Source organism: Scomber japonicus, chromosome 5 (genome assembly GCF_027409825.1).
Source record: "Scomber japonicus isolate fScoJap1 chromosome 5, fScoJap1.pri, whole genome shotgun sequence".
Lineage (NCBI taxonomy): Eukaryota > Metazoa > Chordata > Actinopteri > Scombriformes > Scombridae > Scomber > Scomber japonicus.
In genome coordinates, this window is record NC_070582.1 from 32,366,976 (window position 1) to 32,391,275 (window position 24,300).

General features: G+C 40.8%; 1 protein-coding gene across 2 annotated transcripts; it reads left to right on the plus strand.

Annotated features, from left to right (window-relative positions):
- Positions 1-250: 250 nt before the first annotated feature.
- elmo3 (engulfment and cell motility 3) lies at positions 251-23,960 on the plus strand. 2 transcript variants are annotated; one of them, XM_053319341.1, is made up of 21 exons: positions 251-463; positions 4,889-5,000; positions 7,479-7,519; positions 7,629-7,701; positions 9,312-9,362; positions 9,693-9,862; positions 11,015-11,114; positions 11,216-11,367; positions 13,021-13,099; positions 13,822-13,872; positions 13,971-14,093; positions 14,958-15,080; positions 15,194-15,298; positions 15,540-15,648; positions 15,756-15,892; positions 20,379-20,542; positions 21,485-21,597; positions 21,699-21,803; positions 22,044-22,123; positions 22,228-22,308; positions 23,022-23,960. In XM_053319341.1, the coding sequence occupies exons 2-21, from the start codon at positions 4,923-4,925 to the stop codon at positions 23,232-23,234; spliced, it is 2,148 nt and encodes a 715-aa protein (XP_053175316.1). In that variant the 5' UTR covers positions 251-463; positions 4,889-4,922; the 3' UTR covers positions 23,235-23,960. The 2 variants fall into 2 exon arrangements, with proteins under 2 accessions (XP_053175316.1, XP_053175317.1); XM_053319342.1 differs by having other exon boundaries at positions 4,892-5,000.
- Positions 23,961-24,300: the final 340 nt, after the last annotated feature.

Below are 24,300 nucleotides of genomic sequence, written 5' to 3' on the forward strand. Positions count from 1 at the left end.
GATTAGTTGAAATCATTTTTGGAGGTCTTAAAAGTGATGTATTGAAATGTATAGAGGTTAACTTTTACATAGACGTGTATGAATATAATTAAACCCTTAAAATAAATACATAGTGGCAGTTTTGTTGAAGCTTATGGTCACAGTGAAACACGTTGTCTTTATTTTGAAACTGAGTACCGGAAGACGTTCGGTAGACTCTTGCTAGCTTCACACAAACCCTCGACTGAGTTACTCTAACCAACCCGGAACTTTTAGGTCAACTTATCATTCCCGAAAACTTTGTTGCAAGGTTTGCCTCCTGTTTTTACCGAGCTGCTCACATGTTTCTCTGAGTTAAAGTCACTTCTGAGGACTGAGCTGCTTGTTTCTGAGGAGGAGAAAACACACCGCGGCAAATGTTTCTCGCTCCGACTGCGGCGGTTCCTGCAGGACAGTAAAGCCTCGACTCGCCTTTTCTAACCAGGTAGGACGCAGAAGACTGTGCAGCTGACTCTCACATTTCTCTCTCTCTCTCTCTCTCTCACACACACACACACACACCCGCCGTGACTCTTTCATAAAGTGTGGCAGAGCAGTAGAAGTTTTATACAAGTACAAACAGCTCAGGTGTTCTTTCGAGCCTTTATTAGTTTACCGTAAGTGAATGTTAAACCGGTTTGGTGGTGTGATGTTTCCAGTGTATAAAACAATTGTCAGCAGTATACTACACTACATTGTACAATTTTTGAATGTTACACTGATATATTTTTTTACTTTGAAATATATATATAAAAATACAGATACATTTATTGATCCCACAGTGGGAGAAATGATTCGCTCAAATAGATAGGAATATGACAAGAAAAACACAATTGATACAACAATAACAACATTTAAATTTAAATTAAAAACTAAAAAAGGACCATAATAAAGTCCAAATTATAGTGCAGTATAGTACATTCTGATTTCACTCAATCTCAGTAGCCTCCAATTTCCCCTTTGCTGTTTGTCCAACTCATTGTATTTAGTCCTGTGTTTGAGATACAACCTGTGTGTATGTGGGTGGCACCCTGTCAGGTTATGAGTTTCAGACAGCTGAGGCACACACACACACACACAGAGGGGGGGGGGTCTTCAAGTCTTAACAAAAGGTCCTCTCCAGACAGATAAAATACTCTACTTTGCCTTTAAAAAAACACTAAAAAAGTTAAATGATCTTGTTAAAATCCTTCCTTCTCCTACATTAAAATGTCCAGAATCTATAAATCTGTAAATATGCAAATAGTTTCAGAAGAAGACACAAGACGTCTCCTACTTCACTGTAAAGTTCATTCTTAGTGTATGAGCACTGCAGGCTTTAATTCCCCACATCACACACAAGTTGAATATTGGACCAGGATGGCTTCAAAACGAGTTATAATGTCACAAATCCTGCTCATAGATCTGCTCCTTTAACTCAGATTTGCAAAATGATCACAGAGAAGCTTTTCCACTTTTAGCCGATGAGTGTTAAATACAGCCTTCTAGTGCCAAAGTCTGCACATACATCATTCTGCACAGCTGAAGGAACAAGATGAAAAACATATATTTGAGTGGAATGTGATTTTAATGAAAAGACATGGGGAGCTGGTGCATTTTTGACACTTTTGCTTTCCAAAGACCAATAAAATAAAAACTGTTGCTTATACAATTTCTTTTGTGTAATTTCAGCTCAAAAAACCCAACTGGATATTCTATTAATAGATAAGCTTCATTGAACCCGTGTTAACCTCAATCGTTGCATCGAGAGTCGAGCACAAACACCTCAACTTCACTTCTGTCTAAAAGCAAACAGTTTCACCTTCCATGTACCTCATTGAGGGGAGCTAACAGACACACAAGCACAGACAGGCACAAACACACTCAGTTTGTGGTTAACCTCCATGGAGACTGAGATCAGAGAGGTGAAAAACTTCCCCTCTTTCGTTTTACTGATCAGCATAATTTCTGTTTCTCACTAACTGAGGTTACAACAGACTTAACACCACTGCCACCTTTCATACTTAAAGATATAACCTTATCTAGTGTGCTGGGTTGCCCTGAAATTCTACCACTTCTAAACTACTGAAACCTGTAGGAACATCTAAGCATTTAATGATCTCAAAACAATGTTTGGATGTTGGAGGCGAACATCTGATTTGTCTGCCTATTCGTACTTCTTTGAACACTCATACTTTAAACGTGTCACTAATGTGATTAAATGTACAGTACGAAGTAAATCTAATGAGTCAGATCACAGGTTACAACACTAATCTTGCTGAGTGTGTGTTATTTTGCTGTTGAGGAAACGAGCCGAGAGCTCAGAGCTCTAGCTTAAGTATAGACTCGTCTTTGCTGTAATGAAGTGAGAATGTCAGGCAAGGCTCAGTGCTACGGAGCGTTACACCAAGGTTTCAAGCATGTACCAACAGGTCATAATGAACGGAGACTAATAGTGCTCTGTCATCAGCCCAGGGAAAATCCAGTCTGGTGGAAATCTTGTGAGTCTCTCGTTTTAGTTTCTTACACTTGTCTTCTCTTCTGATTCTGTCATTATGTGTCTTCAGTTTGACACATTCTCATCTTTTTCCATTTAGCGTGTAATAGTGGTATTGTAATATGAGACCAGAAACCATTTAAGGTTACACATGTGTATTTATTGTACATATTTTAGTACTTATATGATTAATTAGGAGTATTTTGCATATGCTTATTTCTAAATTATATGGATACACTCTTAACTCTTATACTGTTCTAACTCATAATTCACACTCATAAATTCCCCATTGATCATTAATAAATGTTGGATTCATCTATAATAAAGCAGTAGGAGTGGAGACAGAGTGTATTCTATAAATTTAAGGAGAAAAGACATTAATAATCACTATATCATGGTCCAGTAGAACATTTTTGTTGATATATATTTTTAAATACAGTTTTTTGCAGGTCAAATTTGTACATGTACATACAAAATGTGTATCAGCTGTACAAAAATTGAAAAAAAGATACATTTTGTGTCCTGCGGGTTACAGTAGGATGTTTTTACAGTTGTCAAACTGAGAGAAAAAAGGTCAAATGTGACTGTGAACAGAATGTAAGGGTTAACTCTTTCCTTGTTGTTGAGACTGTTATGGGTGGATGTTATGTGTTGTGTTTGTTTTCAATTTAAAAACCCAATAAACAAAGCATTAAAAAAAAGAAAAACCATGTAGGGTTTCAATTATAGTAATACCAGAAAATAGTTGGCATTTTTTCTTTGCTTGAAGGCAGTTTTCAAAAAAAGTTCTTAGACTTGGGAAAAGTCGAGTGCAATGAAGAATGAATGACTTCACCTGCTCTGCCGCATTATTGATTAAAAGCAGCACAACAATAACATCACATAATTGCCTGATTCAATTAAAGCACCTGAAAACTTTATTTAGAATCTTCAAATACTACATTATAAAATATTCATTAGATAAGCAGAAATCAAAGTTCATACACACACACACACACACACACACACACACACACACATTTCCTTTCTCTCTTTGTAGTGCAACCAAACCGATCATTTGGCACTCAGCTGCCACATGGAATCACTTTCCCATTCATTACTATACAGCTCAGACAGATACACAGCTTAAGAACCACAGGCAGTCTTTGTTGTTGCAGAGACATCACATGCCATTACCCACAGTTTGCCCCTTGAATTTGCTGACTCATAAGCTGCCCTCTAACAAATCTACCCCCCCCCCACCCCCCACCCCCCCCAACTCATTAAGATTAAATCTGCAAACTAACTGTTAGAGTTAAGTTGATCTCTGTTTGCAGCAAAATCACCGATATACACCAGCGAGATTTTAGCACCTCAGGGTTTCATCGTCTTGTCTATGTAAATGATCTCAAAACACACTCGTCATGCTCCTGTTTACATCTTCCCGTTGATCAAAATCAGCAAGAGTGGAGCTTCAGTCGACCCCCGATTTTCATGATTGCTTTGAAGGCGTCCTTTATCAGGAAGGATGCTGCCTCCGGGCGAGCGAGGTGAGAAGAAGGTAAAAGGCCCGGGTGTTTTTTTGACAGGAGCGTTGGCTTTGAAACCTGCCATAAACTGTGCGAGGGCTTTCTTTTCAAGAGCGGAGCGATGGTATGCGAACTATCCGGGGGATGGGGAGGGGAGGGTGGGTTATTAATCACAAGCTGAACACAAGCAGGCACAAGCTCAACCCCTTTTTTTTTTTCTACTTCTTCTTCTTCTTCTTTTCATCGCGAGCTCATAGAACGTACAGAAGAATTTAGGCCCGGCTGTATTGTTTCAATGTGCCTGAGAGTCGGGGGGGGGGGGGGGGGGGGAGAGTAGGACGAAGAAGGAAGGAGTGGGAGGGGGGGGGGGGGGTTGGAAACACAACAAGAGCTTCTTCTGTATCCTCTGGGAATGCCGAGTGAAGGCTTGAGGAGGAAGTGTGTGTATGATGTGTGTGTGAAAGGGAGAGGAACAATCCATAGTACGTGCACAGGCAGCAGTTAACCTTAGTCAATGCACCATAAATACACAGTAAAAAGAGGAACACAGTGTTCTATAACTTCATATTGAAAATGATAGTTGGATTGGCTGATATGAGTCGTTGATGAAAGGACTGGACTTGTTTAAGTGAAGACTAGGTCCTCATTATCATCAGTATTCTGTTAATCATCAGTTTGGACCCACCAGAAACAAACTCAATCTGTAATTGCAGCAGGGTGGGAGTGTTTACTGGTTTTGTTGTTGGATGGTTTCACATACACATCCTCCCTAGTAAGCAATGATGTCACCATGAAAGATTTTCCTCTTTTTTTTGTGTGTGTCACTTTCTATAAGGTGATGTAATGAGGCGACTTATTTTCACTTATCTTTTCTCATCAGCAGCAGCAGCAAGAGAGCGGTGGAGTCAAGAGGTGCCAAAATGCCACAACAGAAAGACATAGTGAAGATAGCCATCCAGATGCCTGGGGCCTACCCCCAGCTTATACAACTGGACCAGGTAACACACACACTGACCAACACACTGACCAACACTCAACAATTCCAAATATTCCCCCCTTTTAAAACTGTAAATACTGGAAAAAGGTAGGTGAATTATAAAAATGTCATGATAGCATCTCACTCGTCCGTGGAGAGTCTCTGGTGTCTGCCTGCTGTCAGATTTCGCTCCAGCTGGCTGCTCAACACTGTCTGTGAACCAACAAGGGGATTTTCTATGTTGAGCCTCCCAGGCAGCACTTCTTTCTCCAGCTGCTTAATTTACTGGTCTTGGTAAAAGCCCCAAATACCGCTACAATGACTGTAACGCCAACCTTTTTAAGGGATAGCTTGCATACACTCTGGTTTGCTTTTGCTGTCAGTGGGACATGATCCCAGAGATCACAGGGGATGGGCGGACATGTGCATGAAGCAAGAGCATCTTAAAGCGATGACATTGTAGTTTATGGTTGGCGTCTTAATCCCTGAGCTACAAGAGCACCCTTTATAACAGAGTTTCACATCTCAGAGTGTTAAATTCTGAAAATCATCACTGTACTACACACCGGAACCTGTTCACTGTTGTGTTATTTCTAAATTTGAATGATAACGATGTAGCTATATATATATAGCAGTCTGAGAAGTGTCAAACAGAAGCTAAACAGTAGTTGGCCCTGTTGACGTATGTGTATGTATGTAATGTGTGTTCTAATGTGTTTGTTTGCTGATCACATTTGTAGCAAGCTGCCCCTTTACAAAGTGATGTGACCAAACGACTGCTGCCTGAGATCATGTTTATGCCTCTATATTACATTAAATAAAACTAAACATGACTTTTTCATTTGGAGGAGCTTCATAGAGCTGATCCTGAGAACCTGAGAACTCCTCAGCGGCTAAATTTAGGGCGGTAATGTTACTCAACACTGTCAACCAATCAGATCAATTTTTTTTTTACTTATATCCATGGCAACACACAATATTATATTATTTTGGCTGGTGTAAAATTATTTTTGGCAGAACGCTTTGTTTTTTTGTTTAACTGCCTTTGAAATTTTTTTCACACACTAATGTGCACTCTTTTTCAAGATGAAGCTCTAACATATCAAACCACGACGTTGGCTGATATGAAACATATCAGGTATTAGATATGTACACATACACATTTTTCCATTCACTTAAATTGAGAAAGCGGTCTCAGACTTTTGGATCCTACTGTACATATTGTACAAGGTTGTAGTAGTAATTTGTTTATTGGTACCATGTACACTGTTACATAACATAAACACTACCATATGATACAGTGTACTGTTATAGTAGTTAATTTATAGCTAATTTTCATCTGTAGTCTTTTCAGAACAAACAGCAACAAACAGTGCTAAGCATAAAACACACAGCACACATACAAAATACACAGCACATACAATGTAGAGTCAAAATGTGTCAGGGCTGAAGCTGAGATAGTTATTGTCACACGTGAAACCGAAACAAGAAGGAGATAATATTAGTTGTGTACTACTTTTTGGTGAGTGTGGTGTGTGTTGCCTAGAGCAGGTAGCTGTCCCCACTTCCTTACCAATGTGGTTTATTGACTGGTGAATAGACCAACACGGCTATTTCAAGATCTTTTTCAACATTGTCTCGGTCATTCATTCTCCCTGCTGCACACCAAACAGCCTATATTAAAACTCATTCATTTCAATTACAGTAAAAGCTACTGGCTTTCTATTAAATGCCATGGTGGGGAAGTTTTTTGTGCGTTTCTCAGAAACTTTGGGGAAGTAGTCCTAATTTGCGCAAGACACATGGGTGTGATTGGATCTCACGATCACAGTCACATATTGTACATCACTAGAGAGGATTGTAGCAGGTACTATCGGACTTTGTTAACTTCAATAATTGGAAACTTCCACACAATGTAAACCATCACTATCAATAAAACTCATATCGTCATTTTTATTGTTATTATTTTGAATGCCAGTGCATCACAACCAATCCTCCCAGGCCTCGCAAACACTTCTCATTGGTCCATCCATCTTCACCAAACACATCTGATTGGTTGACCTTCTCAGCCGCCACTAATAACAGAGCAGGCACTGGGTCTACCGCAGAACCCCCGAAGACATTTTGATTGGTTGACCGCGGGGCCGACCACTAATAGCAGGATAGCTGAGAGTCAGACATGGAAGTAGTCTGGCTTTTATTTGTGTACAAAGAGGGATCTGGGCACCGAGTGTAACATTGTTCAGAAAGCGTCAGGGAACGCTAGGATTTCCTCTTCTCAGCAAACAAGGTTTGCAGCCAGCGAGAATAGCTGTGGTGCCGTGATCCCATAACAGCATGTCATTACTGTAGCATGTGTTCAGCTCCCTGACAGACAAAATACTGTGAGTGTAGAGTCTAAGTCCTGCTGGTATGATCCACATGTGTGCAACAGGTGTGTGTTTTTATTTGCGTGTGTGCGTATCTGACTATAAGGTGTTTGTTGTGTTTTTTTGTTCAGAAAAAGCCTCTGTCTGCTGTTATAAAGGAGGTCTGCGATGGGTAAGTTGATGATGGCTTTTGTGTCTCTGTGGTCGTGTTTGACATAATTATCATTCAGCTTCATTTTACCATGATGGATTATATCAAGAGTGTGTTTGTGTGTGTGTAGCTGGAATCTCCCAGGTCCCGACAACTATGCTCTACAGTACGCCGATGGAGTGCAGACGTACATCACTGAATCGGTGAGTCACATCTCTACAGAAATGAATGCAAGTATTTAACCACGCCTGTGAAACAATCCAGCACATCTTGAAGACATTGAGCAACATACCTGAGTCAATCCTCAGATGTTTCTACGTTTTAAGAGAGCGATGTAAATCTCTTTTTAAGATGTCAAAGCACAGCAGTGAATCAGGGAATCACTATGTTTGTCAGCACTTTGGGAGTTCTGTCAGCTTTTGTGTCTGTTTCCCCCTGAAACTGAAACCACTTGAAGTTACTTGGCATAAGAAGGATACAGAATGTGATTAATGCTGTTAAAAATGAATGAGACAGACTGAAAAAGGACAGAGAGAGAGAGAGAACGAAAAGGAGAAAAGCAGATGGAAAGACACTCTTCAACAGCTTGTTGATATTAAATGACCTACTGAAAAGGTTGTCACTGGCAGCCCCCCCACTCTGTTGAAGGCAGGGCTGCAAAAGCCATTAAATGCACAGAAAGATGCTTCATTTATTGCTATAAATCGTAATGAACTGCAGTCAGATCGCTCACAAGTGTGCTGTTATTTCAGACGTCAGACTTTGAAGTGAAGTCAGAGAGTTTGCCATTAAACACAGATGTTTCCATTCAAAGGCAACTTCCTGATGAATGTGAGGAAGAATTAGCTTGATTGCATGCAGTGTAACAATGTGATTATTTCCTGCTTTCAACAGCAACCTTCAGAAAACATCCATGTGAAGATTTGTTTCGTTTAAAGTAGAGCCAGACCGATACTGGATTTTAGGGGCCGATGCCGATAATGATATTAGGAAGCAGAAAAATTCTCATATCAATATATTGGCCGATAATATTATATGTACAGAATATGACCATAAATACACATTTTTTTGCAATGATCCCTCAAATTTGGTTATCAAACACTTTTGACAAAGACATATAAAGGATATTGATACAGTACAATTTAACAAAATTTATTTATAATTATAATTAGCTATGAATAAAAAAACATACCTATGCTAAACTTGAATAAAAATATATATCGGACAACATATTCACCAATGCCGATATATCTGTGTTAGGCCAATATCAGCTGACCAATATATCGGTCAGGTATTAGTTTAAAGGATAAAACACACAGGAGGAAATAGAAGAACATGTTGTTTCAGGGAAGATCGTGACAGCAGCCCTTGGCGTCTCTGCTCAATCTATCTCTCTCCTCGCATATTTAGATGCTTGTGTAAATACAAACTTACACACTTGTATCAACACGCATATGCACATGCACACAGTATGTTTGTCTGTTGGGTTGTTTTTGTTTATTTGTTTGTGTGTGGGGTTTTTTTCTTCCTGAAATTTCTAACTGTCACTAGTAATGAGTCATAGCTTTCTCAAGTTTTTAGGTTTTTCAAAGTGTGTGTATGTGTGTGTGGGTCAGCGGTGTACTCACATCCCACATATTTCAGTTCCCCGTGGTCTGTGCATGCAGCTAACCTATTTCTATCCACTTCACTTACCTTATGGTCTGAGTGTACGTCAGTGTTTACTTGTTCTCACCAGTTTTAAAAATACTTTTTCCTCTTTCTGTTTGTGTGTGTGTGTGTGTTTGTTTGTTTGTGTGTTTGTTTGCCGTAGAATCGTCTGGACATTAAGAACGGCTGCATTCTGCGTCTGACCAAGGCACCGGTGAGTCTGCATCCACCCGGCTCTCAGCCACATCCCACTTTCACCTCCCTCTTCTCACATTCCTCCAGCCGTCTGTCTCTCACTCCGTCTCTGTGCCCACCCTTCAACTCTCTACGTCACTCCTTCATGTACATTCCACATAAAGCAAACTTACAGTGAGCTGAGTGCACTGACAGGAGAGTAAATCAGCTCATCTGTCACTGCCATTGCAACGCAGCTGAGTTTTAAATAAGAGCATCAATGATATATGAAGAGCTGGAAAAAGAATATTGTTTGTGTGAGCATATATGTTTGTTTTTGTGTGTTTTTGTTGATGCTGGGGAAACACAGGGACGCTGTGCAGAAGACTTGTACAAAGGAATCCAGAGCTTGGACACAGGCGTGCGATGTGATTCGCTGAAGCAGCTGGCAGGCGTTTCCACAGACGTAACCTTTGCTCAGGAGTTCATCAGCAGAGACGGACACCTCTTATTGGTCAAGATAGTAGAGGACTCTAATGAGTTAGTACTTGTTGACTCTCTTCAGTTAATGAAATAGCGCACTGATGTAGCATTGTAGCACTCCAATAACATTGTGAGGATGGACAGTTTAACAAAAAGAATCAAAATTGATGCAACAAAACTAGCAATAACATCCATGTAGCAGCTGATGACATAATAACGACAGATAACGTAATAACAGATGATAACGTAATCATTTTGCCCCGTTTTTAATGTAATAAACCGATGACTTAATAACTTGCCAGTTACGTAATCAAATCCTGAACCAGTAACGTAATAACTTTTTGTCAAAAACGTAGTACGATGGAAGTGTGAAAGTTTATATCCACTAAATCAAACTTAGATAAAGTGATATCAGTATATTACGTTATCGGCTCCAGTTATTATATTTGTAACAGATTTTTTTTTTTTACCAGGCCAATAACATAACATAATAATGCCAGTAACGTAACTTATTACGTTATTGGCAAAAAGTTGTACGTTGTTGGTTCAGGAATGTTCTCATGTTATTGGCAAGTTATTACTTTATCAGCTTATTACATTTAAAAAAAACGTGAATACGTTATCTGCGGCTACAATCCTTTTTTGTACTAGATATTCTTCTTTCTTGTAAAAACCTAGTGCCTACATTACCCACAATGCAACTTGACCAACAACAGGTCAGTCAGCGATTCGAATGTGTTCTTCAAGCTGACAGCTTCAAGTAGACATAAGGAGTGGGATGAGGTCTGATAACCTCACTTCTTTTTTTGATTTTGTCTTCATTTTCAAACTTGTACTCTTCACAAACATATAAACAGATTTTGATGTGTAAAATTAGTGGAGTTGCACTTTTAAAGCCTGTTAATTGGTCAATGTTGAGCAGTTTCCATGACCAAAGTTACTGTACTTCTGTAGCACGTAGGAACAGCACAGAGATCTGAATAGTACTCCATGACATGATTTGAAATGTGGCTGAGTGCATTAGTATAAATATTTACTCTTTAAACCATTAACAGAGGATTCCACTTATTAAAGCAGTCACTTGAATACTATTTATACGCCTGTACTTGTGTGTATCTATGTGTGCATTTGTGTTTTAATGTGTCATTGAGTTCACTTGCATATTATTATATACACTTCTTCATATGTGTGTGCGTCTGTGTTGTTCAGGAGTGCCGTGATCATGACCCACACGCTGACGGGCTTCATGGAGCTGATGGATCACGGGATAGTTTCTTGGGAAAACCTCTCATCAGTCTTCATCGAGAAGGTAGTTGAGCCGCTTCTCTCCGACGAGCCTGTTTTGTTTTGTCACATTTTGTTCTCTCCGGTGATAAACTGCACTTCCTTTCTTCCTCCCTGTCCTTTCAGATCGCCAGCTTTGTCAACGCTAAGGCGACCGACGCATCTATTCAGCAGGTGTCCTTGGACATTCTGGAGAGCATGGTCCTGAGCAGCCACAGCCTTTTTCTGCAAGTCAAACAGGGTGTCACCATGGAGAGGCTTATCGCTCACCTCCAGGTGTAAGTAATCTTAACAAAACACATATATGTGTTTTCAAACTGTAAACACTTTGAAAGCAGTGAACAAACACCAGATACACAGCGAGCAACTACACAGCAGCTACATTGTAGGTTACGTTAGCACGCTGCTAACATTAGCTGCGAAGCTAATGTACAGAGCGTCAAACAGCTGTAGTAACAACTCTGTTACTTTACAGCTAACGTCACAATATCCTGACTAACTAGACAGAGAGCTGAATGTCAGCAGGTAATGTAACAGTTTATGTGAAGCAGTGCTGATGTTACTCACCTGTCCAGCAGAGCAGCGTCCGCCTTCACTCTCTGCTCCTCCGCCGGGTCTCCATCTGTCCCTCAGCCGGGTCTCCGTCGGTCCCTCCGCCGTTAGAAAACCACACTGATGCGTCCGCGGGTCCTTGTCTAGTCAAAGTTCTTCTTTTATATTAAATGTTCTTCTAACTTTCTCCTCTCTGGATGTTTCTTGGTCACCTCTCCCCGTCTCCACTATGTTTGTGCCAGACGTTTCTCGCTCTGACTGCGTACACTACGTAACCCCCCCCCCCCCCCCCCCCTCCCCCATATGTCTGATCGTGAACGTGCATGAAGACACGCTCCCTGTCTCTGATTGGCTGGAGCATTGTTGTGTTGGCTCACTCCGAGCCATTTATCTTCTGAATCTCAAAGCCAGGCTGTGTATTGAGACCAGACTTTTTTTCAGCGCGCACTTAGCTAGCGGATAGTGAGGAGAGATTCTGTGATTTTGACAAAAAATGTATTGGATTATTATCCCTTACTACCCCTTTAAAGGCCAATCATACATTTGTTGAATACTTAAAGCATCTGCAGCTACATTTACTTGATAGATGAATAATCTTTTTGTCTTCAAAGTAGCCATTTTTATCTTTTACGTTACATTTTAACCTTTACATACTGTTCATATTCCAACTCATAAGTCTCTGCACCAATTCACATTTATGGGAAAAAACTATTTTATGGTCCAGGAGAACATTTTATAGAGTATAATGAATACAACATGTTTGAGTGCTGATATTTGAATATTTTTAATAAACACAGGTCAAATTTGTACATTTGCATATATACAAATGTGTATCAGCTGCACACAAAATAAAAAAGATGCATTTTATTTCCATTTTTGTACACTGTCACATTTAGGGAGAGGTCCAGCTAAAAGAAATGTAACATTGAACAGCATGTAAGGGTTAAATCAACACTGCATTCGATTTAGCTGCAACTGTCCAGAGTTTCTCTCAGTGGCAAACTGAAAGGAATAAAAGGCACAATTCCAAAAATAAAATCACTCAGAAAATGTTGATCTGGTCTTCACTGAAGGGAAAAAGAAAACAAACTCTCACTCCCTGTTGCGGTGATGGGGTGAGGGGTGATTATTGGCAGCATTGTGTCTTCAACAGGAAGTTCTATGTAATATGTAAAACACTAGTGCTGACAATACCACTGATACAAAACAGATGGTACCATTTGTTTAGCATTAATCACATTGAAGTTTCACATTCAGTCACCATGCACTGGTAATAGATTCAGAAGCTTTAAAATAAGAACACCTTTTAAATCTCAACCTGTTTCCCTTTCTGTGGAACATCAGATTTTTTTGTCTCACACTCTTCTCTCTTCTTTCAGGACGAATCAGCAAATCCAGACTAAAGCAATGGCCCTACTTATGGCACTACTACAGACAGCCGGAGACTTGGACAGACAGGTGCTGCTGCAGTTTGTTTCTTACTTTCAGACTTTGCTCTTCTTCTCTTTTATAGCTGTTCAAACTCACGAGCACAGTTCCTCAATGTCTGCTCCTCCAGACGCTGCTATCTGCACTGTTGCACACTTTTAACTCGGCTGATGTTTTTCATTTTCAGACATCTTAACTCTTTACAATGAGACAGGCTTAGATTGGTATGCAGTCAACTCTCAGTGAAAAGTGGTGAATTGCAGCAGCCAGACCATTATGGTACACATGAGTCAGAATCCTGCAGGCACTACTTCTTACAAACCCAGCTATCTCCCTCTGTCTGGTGTTACTTACTCCCCCCTACATTTCATACTGCCTGTAGACAGTTGAGGCTTTCTCTCTCTCTCTCTGTTCTGTTCCTGCTCCTCTCTCATTGTACAGAAACAGTTCCTTCATTCAGCCCTCTGTCTCCTTTCTCTCATGCGCTCTTTGTTACACACACACACACACACACACTTCCTCACTTTTATAGTAGGTCAACAAATCCACCCTTTCTTATCAGCAAATCAGTCTTGACCAAAACGAGGTTGGGTTAGAGACGCATGTACCAGCAAGTGATGATTTCGTCACAGAGGCCAAAGTCTCTCACCAACGCTTGTCCAGCCCACTAATCTGATCCTATATCGCCACCCCATGTCAGAAATGTGTCATTACGTCCTAATAACTCTCAGTGTCTCTTTTCTCTTTGCCAGGATATGTTTGCGTTCCTGAATAAGAAGAATCTCCGGCAGTACATTTATAAAGTAAATTGCCTTCATATTTCACACAGTTTTCTTTATCTCAGCGGTCATATTATGAAAGAATACCTCACTGAGTAAACACTCTTGGCTCTTTGTTGCAGAACATCATCCATAGTTCTGGTTCAGTCCAGGATGAGATGGCCCACTACCTCTATGTCCTACAGTCACTTACCTTGAATCACCTGGAGCCTCGAATGAGGACGCCTCTGGACTGCTACAGCCAGGTGAGCTGTGACACCAATAAGAATATTTGTATAACTTTGTTATCTGTTATCTGATAGATTTGAAGAATTCAAATGATTAGGTTTCTAACTGCTGTGCACATCTCCTTTATGAAATACTGTTCTCAGATTCACTTTCAAATTGTTATAGATCCCCTCCGGACATGTAAAATATTAACAAAAAATTGTGTCTGATAAGTTTAATCCACAACAAAAGTGCCATTACCTTGTTGAAATCCTTAAAGACATCTCGTTTTTCATTGACTTGTGGACACACGATGTCTCCTACTTCACTGTGACATCTATTCTCAGTGTTTGTGCTCTGGAGACACACTCTTGGTTCATTTATATACTGAGGACCATGATTAGCTCCAAACTAGTTGTGATGTCACAAATCCTGCTCATAGGTACACACTTTAAATTCATGTTTAATATGAGCACAGAGAGGTTTGCTTCTTCAGCAGAAGAATGTGAAAACCATCTCCTAGTGTCAAATACATATAAACACAGTTTAAACATTCAAGTGAAATGACTAGAGGAAAACTAGACTGGAGTACCACTGATTAATGATGGAAAATCCAGAACTGTAGCACCTTGAAAATTTAAACTACTCCAAGTCAAAAGACTTCACACTTAGTGGAACTGATCAGGTGTTTTCCTTTATACTACCAAGCTGCATACAGGACTCTAAACAACAGTTTAGCGACAGTCTTGAACTACAATCTTAGGTCATTTTAATGGTAAAACTGTAAAATAATAGCAAATAATTTGTTTATTTTATAAACAGTTCAACAACAGTTTTAAGACCACTCAACATCCACTTCCCTAGTAAACATTTTCATCGTCTTCCTCCTCCTATCACTCCAGGAACAGAGAGACATCCTTCACAGTCTGCGGCAGGCAGCGTTTGAGACAGAAAGTGAGAACAGTCTGAGCCACGAGAGGCGACGCTCTCTCTGCGCCAAAGAGTTCAAGAAACTGGGCTTCTCTGTAAGTGTCTGCTGTCACTGTCAGAACTTATTCTTTAATATTTGTTTTTTAACTCCCATTATATTATTCCTAATAATAAAAGTCATATTGTTTTTTTGATCCTGTCTTTACAGAACAATAGTAACCCCGGTCAGGACTTGGTGCGAACGCCACCTGGTCTTTTAGCTTTGGACACCATGTTTTATTTCTCCGCACGTTATCCTGACGCCTACAGCAGGGTGAGTGTGATTTATCTTGTGTTTATTCAGTTATTCAAAGAGTTCAGGGTTTAAACTGATATTTCTGTGCCACTGATATGTATGTATTGGTTTTTTTCTGAATTCCTGTATCCAGAATCTGTCCATAAATAATAAGTTTGATAACTGGTTTGACCACAAGGACAGGAAATTATTAACATGACAAATATGATGTAATCGTTGGAATCAAATTGAGTCTTTGCAATTTGTTCCCCCCTCTCAGTTTGTCCTGGAGAACAGCAGTAGGGAAGACAAACACGAGTGTCCGTTTGCCAGAAGCAGCATCCAGCTCACGCTCATCCTGTGTGAAATCCTTCGTATCGGAGAGCCCCGTAAGTAGACCATCAACCTGCTATTGTCACAGCCTTGTTTTGCAACTGTCTTTTAAAACTGATTCTTTTTTTTCCCTTTTTTTTACCATCCCCTTCTCTGTTAACAGCCTCAGAGACAGGGTCAGACTACCACCCCATCTTCTTTAGTCAGGATCGGCTGATGGAGGAGCTCTTCTGTGTCTGTATTCAGCTGCTAAACAAGACCTGGAAGGAGATGAGAGCAACACAGGAGGACTTTGACAAGGTACAATAGCCTAGCCTTGCATAATACAGCATAGCACGGCTTGCTTCACCAGTCAGTCCTGGACACCATAAAACTATTTTGTCAACATGAAGATTTGACAATGAAGCATTGCTTCAAACTCATCCCGCTTTCTTTTTACTGTAGGGATTCAACTAAAGTATGAGGTAGGATGACCACAGATTTAAAATATACACCCCAAGGCTGTATTTTGTGGCTCCAGCACCACCTAACACACAGCATGTGTTCGTATACCAGGAGTCTTCCTGCTGCTGTCATATTCCTGCACACATTGGACTTTGCTTCCAGTAGTGGATTTTAATATGGGTACTTGCCCAGGGTGGCATCTTATCGGAGCGCACACACCAAAAGGGAAAAAAAGATGGGTTTTTTGGGGATTTTCTATCACATATTTGCACATCATGTCTTCATTCTTCATCATACATATTTGCGTTTAAATGTAGAGAGTAAAAGTAAAACGTTGTCAGAAAAATAAATACTCAAGTAAGGTACAGATACCTGGAACATCTACTTAAGTACATCTACTTCCCACCTCTGCATTTCTCCTCAAAGGACCCAGCAGGAAGAATACTGTGTTCATTGGTAGGTGATTTAATTTGCTTTAAAACAAGCCTCGTTTCCTAAGGATACTGAAAGTGATAATAGTGGAAAGATTATTGTTTGTGGCTTTTTAAGATCATACAGTCTCAGGCAGATTACAGACTCTCCTACACTGTAGACTGTCAATGTCTCAGTGGCACATGATGGTGTTAAAGGATCTTCACAGGTTTTAAAATAGAGATAAGTCACCTCAATGAACTATGAAGGCTTAATTTAAACTAACAAAATGTATTGTAAGGGCAAACTCCTCCAAATAAGTCATAATAATAACTGTATTTACATAGCACCTTGTAAAAACTAAGTTCCAGGGTGCTTTAGAATAAAGACAGATAATACAAGTACATAAGATTAAAAAAAAAGATATAAACAAAATAAAATAATTGAAAGACCTGTTCAGACCCAGATAGATCAGCTCAAATTAGTTTTTAACACTATTTTATGGTGGATTTGTGTAAATTCGTGCCTTGCTGATAGGTCCATTCTTATGCTAATCCCCCAACCTGCCCCCACAGACAGAGGTCTAGCCTGCCTTTAAGGACACACAGTCACCTTACAACCACAGAGTGGTATTTGTACCATGGTAATAGGTTGAGCCTTTAGCAGCAGGGTCTAGTCTGGGAGAAATATTGAGAACCGAGGCATCCTGAAAGAGAGAGGGGAAGAGCTTTTGTCCTGATTCACATTTCAACATCACACACAAGCGTCCATCATCGACAAAGTGCTCTCCTGACGGCAATAAAAAAAACTGTGACCTTTTGACCCGTCAGGAGCGGGGCCAGTGTCCCGAGCGCCAGGCCAGCAGACCGGCTTTTGTTTTTGCCCACGGCCCCCTACCCAGGGTGCTTTGGGGCAAGGACAAAGGGGCATTAGGTGGACAAAGAGAAGCGTGGTGGGGCAAGCAGAAACAAGAGGGAGAAGGAAACAAGGAAAAACAAAGCGCCCGGGGCATCAGCAGTAATTACACAACAACAGAGAGGGGAACGTAAAACCTCTGGAAACAATATGAGAGGGCCGGACTGCAGGGAGCACAGCGGTACAGAAACGAAAGAAAGAAAAGAGGTGCTAGTGGTGTTGATATCTCAAATTTAGGTTTTCATTACTTGGAGAATAAAGTGAAGTTTTTGCGCTGTTGCTGCTGCGTGTCAGTGACTCTTTCTCTCAAAGCCCCCATCCAATATTTACAAGCTGCTGTTGACCAACTCACATGAACGTGTTTGCGTAGATTGTCTAGATCTATACACCCCCCCTCTTGGAGCACACACACACATGTAGACACACCAATATAGCATTAGTGCACATGCTGCAGGGTTTTAGGGAACAGAGACAGCTGCCAGTCATCGCTCCTATTGGCCAGTTCAGTGAAATGACAGAGGGGCTGGACAGCAGCGGTGTGTGTGTGTGTGGGGGGGGGGGGTGCATGTGTGTGAGAGTATCAGGGTGTCTGTTTACAAAACAGCCACAGGCCTGCACCCTCTCCTGTCATGTAGGTGATCTCCGTCTCTCTCTCCCTCTCCGTCACTTTCCCCCCCCCCCGTCTCATTTCTCTGAGTCGTGACAACAGGCAGAATTCAGATTTGGGATTGAAACATTTGTTGTAGTAGTTGGCACTAAAGGAGGAAAGATGGAGGTAAGATTGTTACTTCTTTTTTTTTAACACTGTTTCTTGGTTTAAATGCGTATGAAGTAGTTTGTTTATTGTGCAGCTGATATCAGTGATTTCTGTGAATGTGTCATCAGGTGTTAATCCATACTCGGAGGTTAAAAGTAGATGATAGACATAATTAAAGACAGAAGAGTTAAGATGACATAACAGAGTGTGTATTGGCGGTCTGAGGCTTGGGTCCCTTGAAAGCTGCTGGACACTGAGGTTATTTTGGCTCGGGGGGCTTCAGCAAAGCATCACGGTGTGAAACTTTAGCCACTGGTTTTGTGTCTTTAACATGTTCACACAATATAGAATGACGGTCTGGATTTCACCGCTGCAAGATGGATAGACGTAAACGCTTCAGTCATATTAAAAAACTTCTGCTTTTTGCTCCATCATGTATATAAATGAGCAATCTGCAGATATTTAATCATAGCGCACAATCACTTTGTATAAATAGTGGACTGTGTGGAGAGAGGTATCTGAAATGGACAGAGCTGTATACTAACTGGTTCAAATTACACTTTAGTCACTGATTGTTAACAATCAGTCAAATTGGGTGTGAACAGGAATGATCTAGGTCAGCAGAGTGTGTGTGTGTCAGAGAGGCGAGAGCAGGACAAATAGTGCTGGAGTCGGCTCGGCCTATAGAGCACTATAGATTTATTTAATATAGATTTTCCATTATTTACAGCTGAGGCGCTTATACTGAAAGGAGATATAGATTTTGCTCACAGTTGGACCAACTGCCCCTGAGCTCTCTTGCTCTCAGGGTAAGCAGGGTCACCCCCCCCCCCCCCCACACACACACACACACACACACACACACACACACCCCGTCCCTCTGTGTGAGCCTCACATTAACAAGTCATGCAGAAAACGCACACAAACTATCTCACCAGTGTAGCAAACGCTGAGTCATGGCAACAGCAGCGAAATGTGGAGGGATTTGTTTACTTTTTAAAATTTGTTTTTATTTTTTAAATTCCATTTTTTTGCCCCAGCTTCATCAGGGGTTAACATCCTTTTGTAAAGATAGACACCTTAATTGTTCAATAAAATAAGCGCCCAGCTTAACCATCATTGATCGTGCTCCATGGTGGGTATGAGGGTGTTGGTTGGATGTTGTGGTTAATTGGGTTAATATAGAGTGCACTCATCATTGACTGACCCCCTGTGTGGGTAAGAAAGGAGGGGAGGGAGGTCTGGACGGTGGGAAGCATGGGGGGAGTTGGCTCTTGAACTTAGCTGTTAATAGAAGTAGGCGGGAAAATGCATGAATGGATGGGAGCCAACGGGTGTGGTTTAGAAGGAGAAATGAATGAAACAGCGGAGGAGAGGTTGAACAGCTGGTAAGATGCGTTTGGTTTCTTTTTATCAATGTATGAGACATGTGCTGGATTAGTAAACCGCCAGAGCTTCTTCATGAGGATCTTTGAAGAATAAAGGTGATTATCAACCAAAATGGCATCCATATAAACCTCTAAATACCAGCTGTTTTCTATATTTCTGTTATTTCATTTCATATCAGATACATTTAGAATTGTTTTTGATCAACAACATTATTCTCCTCTGAGACTGGAAGTTTATTCTCGACCTAAGAGACGTAGTACGATCAAATAATCTTTAAATAATCTCTCATCATCTTTTGCTGATGAAGACTGAGGTGTGGTTGAAAGCTCAGAAATAAAAAGCCAGAAAGAGGAGCTTTGAGTTGAGATTATTTTGTCAAGCACATGTGCATCATTCTCTATTACATGGATTTAATTAAATGTGATGTGATGTACAATACAATGGCCACCAAAAATACATTTAAAAGTGGGGGAAAATGTACGTTTAGTTTTATTTTTATTGAATAAATGCATTGCTTGACAATCCATTGAAACAATGGATATGAATTATTTGGGTATATAAAAATATAATTAATATATTTTTGAAAAAGTAAAGAGCTTGAGGAAAAAGATCTGATTTAAATCAGACCTAAACTTCCCTGTGTGAATTTATGCATGGCTTGAATTCTGCTGTCAACTTCTGATGGTGTGTTTAAGTTATGAGTGGAGGACCTTCCCATCACCTCTTACACAACAGTTCTGTTTTTGAAGGGTCAGTCAGGCAGCTCTGAAACAAGGGGAAGTGGACAAATCCAACAAAATTAAACTAAACATGACTTCCCAACAGTGGTTTCTTATTTCTCCTTACAGTATATAACCTCTCTCTCTCCAGGTGATGCAGGTGGTGAGGGAGCAGATCACCAGGACGTTGTCCAGTAAGCCCACCTCCCTGGAGCTCTTCAAGAACAAAGTCAATGCTTTGAACTACAGCGAGATCCTCAAACTGCGGCAGACAGAGCGGCTGCACCAGGAGGAGACTCTTGCTCCACCCGTACTGTGAGTTGACTGGATGTTTACAGACTCATACATATGTACAGTCTCATACTGAGTCCTCAGGGTCACATTGTCTATATGAAGCATGACAAGGAAGTTCATATCACTGAGAAGAATGATTCTTCAGTAGAGAAAAAAAAAGTAAACTGCTCTTGTGGGAACAATAACATAATGTCTAAAGCACATAAGAGCTGGAGACTGGTTAAAGTGGATGTTTGTGCAACGCAGAACTGATCAGACTTGATGATTGATGCACGCAGGAGTCAGAGTTTAGAGATGTTTCCATCCATTTCAGTTTCCTGCAGCAGCTATTTTGGCACCTCAGTCCAAGAGAATAAAAAAGAATTAAAGCTGCAAGCAGCGATGAACGGGCCCCCGCTCCCCCACCCCAACGCCCATTCCCACAAATGCTAAAATATAAACATTTTCACAGGGTCCGGCATGTGTGCACATTTTTTATTACTTTTCAAGTACATTTAGACTGTAAAAATGTGTTTGTTTTGGGAAAGGAATAATAATAAAGAAGAATTCCTTCAGATCAATAGGGCCTTCACACTGTTAGTGCTCGGGCCCTAATCAGCAGGTTAGGAGTTGAGATTCTTGTCATTTAAGTTGATTTTCAAAACATGAAAAAGTGAAGTAACACAGTGTCTGTAGCAGAACCTGATCAGCCGCTGTATTGACAACTCAAGATATTTTCCACCCGTATGGAACCAGCTGACAGGTCAGCAGCAGTGCTGCTGTTTATCATGTCACTGTTTGTCATTAAACACTGAGTGTATCAGTGTGTTAGAGGATCAACCACACAGGTTAGATTAAGTCTTGGCCAGCAGTGTTTGGTCCGATCCCTTTGGTTTGCCTTTACTTTAAAACCCTATCCACAAGTTACAAACAATAAAAAAACAATATGATGAAGCATTTTGTTTTTATTGTGCTTCTTTCCAGTGAACTCAAAGAGCGCCTGAAGCCAGAGCTGCTCGAGCTGATCCGCCAGCAAAGACTCAACAGGCTGTGTCAGGGAACCATGTTCAGGAAGATAAGCAGCCGACGCAGACAGGGTGAGATAAAAAATTCACACACACACACACCTTCTAAAGACAGTAAACATGGCCTTTTATGGCTAACTTTGGTGTGTGATTGACTGCTTTTTTATTTTCAGATAAACTGTGGTACTGCCGCTTGTCGCCCAATCACAAAATGCTTCACTATGGCGACTTGGAGGAAGACATGGACAATCCACCAATTGAAACACTGCAGGAAAAGAGTGAGTTAAAACTGGGCGTGTGTGCGTGTGTGCGTGTGTGCGTGTGTGCGTGTGTGCGTGTGTGCGTGTGTGCGCGTGTGTGCGTGTGTGTGTAGATGTGGCCCCTACAGTACTAATGCAGGATAAGAGAGGACTGATGTTAAAGTCCAAAAATCTGTATTTTAATGTCATAATAAATTATGATATATTTCTATTTTACTCAAATTAACTTCATCTTCTCTGTTCATCCTCATTTGTTAGTTCCAATAGCAGATATTAAAGGCTTGCTGACGGGTAAAGACTGTCCTCACATGAAGGAGAACAAAGGCAAACAGAACAAGGTCAGCAGCGCTCCTCATCTGCTCAGATTATGGTCACGTTCAACTTCCTGCCACAGATGGGAAGTTTCATTGTGTTTACATGTGTGCGTGTCTCTCTGTTATAGGAAGTGTTGGATCTGGCATTTAGCATCACGTACGATGTAGAAGAATACAGCCTGAACTTCATCGCCCCGTCTAGAACTGACGTGAGTCCTGCATGACATTTCCTGATGTTGCATATTCATGATAATACACAGCATAAATGAGATATTCACTCATTTATATTTTAAGACTCCACACCAGGAAAAATATGAGAATAAAAGTTTGTGTTGGAGACAGTGCAGGGTACTGGGAATGCCCTAAACTGAGTTCATATTGGAATGTTATCCACAAAATATTGTGCAAGGTATTCCAAATTCATATACCCATGAACATGCAGACACTTTACTTTTGGCCACGTTGTGTTTCTGATACAAAGGAGGGATATAAAGCGGCTGCAGGACTTCTTTGAGGACTCAAAAAGACAAATTCTGCCATATTTGGAACAAATGGAGTGAATTTATAACCCCAGTGGCCCCCCCTGGTGGCCCAATTGTTGAAAAACACGTGATAAAGTGCCCTCTTGGGAGGCGGAAACCCATGCTATAGTGCCCTCTTGGGTGGCAAAAACGTGCACTAAAGTGCCCTCTTCAGTGGCGAGAACACGCTGTATGTTTTTTTTTCCCCGCCCCTGCCCTTCAAAAGGTCTGTGCATGCCACTGGCTATAGCCTTACTTAGATGTAGGGGCTGTAGTAAGGCTGTAGCCTTACTTAGATGTAGGCTAATCAGTTGTTGTGATTCTATGAGTCATCCACACATTGATCTCATCAAGGCTATACACACAAAAAGAGATATTCACTGGTTAACTCTCTCTCTCAGTTCTGCCTGTGGACGGACGGACTGAGCGTCCTCCTGGGTCGGGAAATGAGCAGCGAATCCATGCGCAGCGAGCTGGAGATCCTCCTCTCTATGGAGATTAAGCTCCGCCTCCTGGATCTGGAGAACGTCCCCATCCCAGACAGCGCGCCAGTCGTCCCCAAACCACCGAGCAACTACAACTTCTGCTACGACTTCAGCCAGACTGAGCAGTAGAGTGTGTGCATATGCTGCAGTGCACCTACGACGTGTGTGTGTGTGTGTGTGTGTGTGTGTGTGTGTGTGTGTGTGTGTGTAAATATATATGTGTGTGTGTGTGTGTGTGTATGTCTGAAATAAGAGGATTGTGTGGTGAGAGCTGACCTGTGCATCCATGCACTTATTACTTTAACACAGATTCCTAACATAACATGGCAATAGATTCTTCCTCTACTGATCTTCTACACCCAATGAAACATGGAACAGGATAAAACGTGGAAAACGACTTTGTCTCTTGAGCCACAGCAGTAGTTTTGGATGTGAACTCCTATCAAGTAACGATAGACTATACTAATGCTGAAGATTATCACTCGTCATCTGGGACTTCTGTTCTTAATCAGCTGATGCTCAGATCTCCTTCTTTCCATTCATTACTCCTCCTCCTCTGTGCTGTTCTTCATCCGTCTGGAAACTTCAAGTATTTTGTTTTTCCAAGTGTCTGTTGTTACTGGAGCTGTGTTTATCTGCTACAGTACAGCCGACCCATTCAAGTGATGGTACTTTAAATTAGTTTTGTAATCATTTTATATATCTAAATCTATGTATGATACATGGAATATTCCTGTGTGCACAGCGGCTTATTACTGCTTGAAGCCACAGACGCTCTGCTAATTTCTTGTCTTCAGCCACTCTCTTGTATTTCCTTTTGTGTCTCTTTTTTTTTTTTTTTTAAAGGGCATTAACCAGAACACTGCTTTCTCAACTGAACTTGAGCTGTAGCTTTTAAAAGCCCTCATTTGGGGTAAGATGTGGTACAAGTTAGAATCATTTCCAATATCTGAAAAGAGACTCAATAGGTACTTCGTACAGATCCCAGTGGTTCAGTAATGATTACTGTGGGGGCAGAGATGTTCTCAAACATCTGTGTGACTTTTATCATGTTAATGCAGATTTGCATTTGGTACCAAGCTGACTTTTTTTTTTCTTCCTTTAAAAGGTTTAAACAATAATATTCCATTGCACCTTTGCCACAATCAACAGTTTGATGAGAAAAACGACCAGCAATAATCACTCTAAATCTATA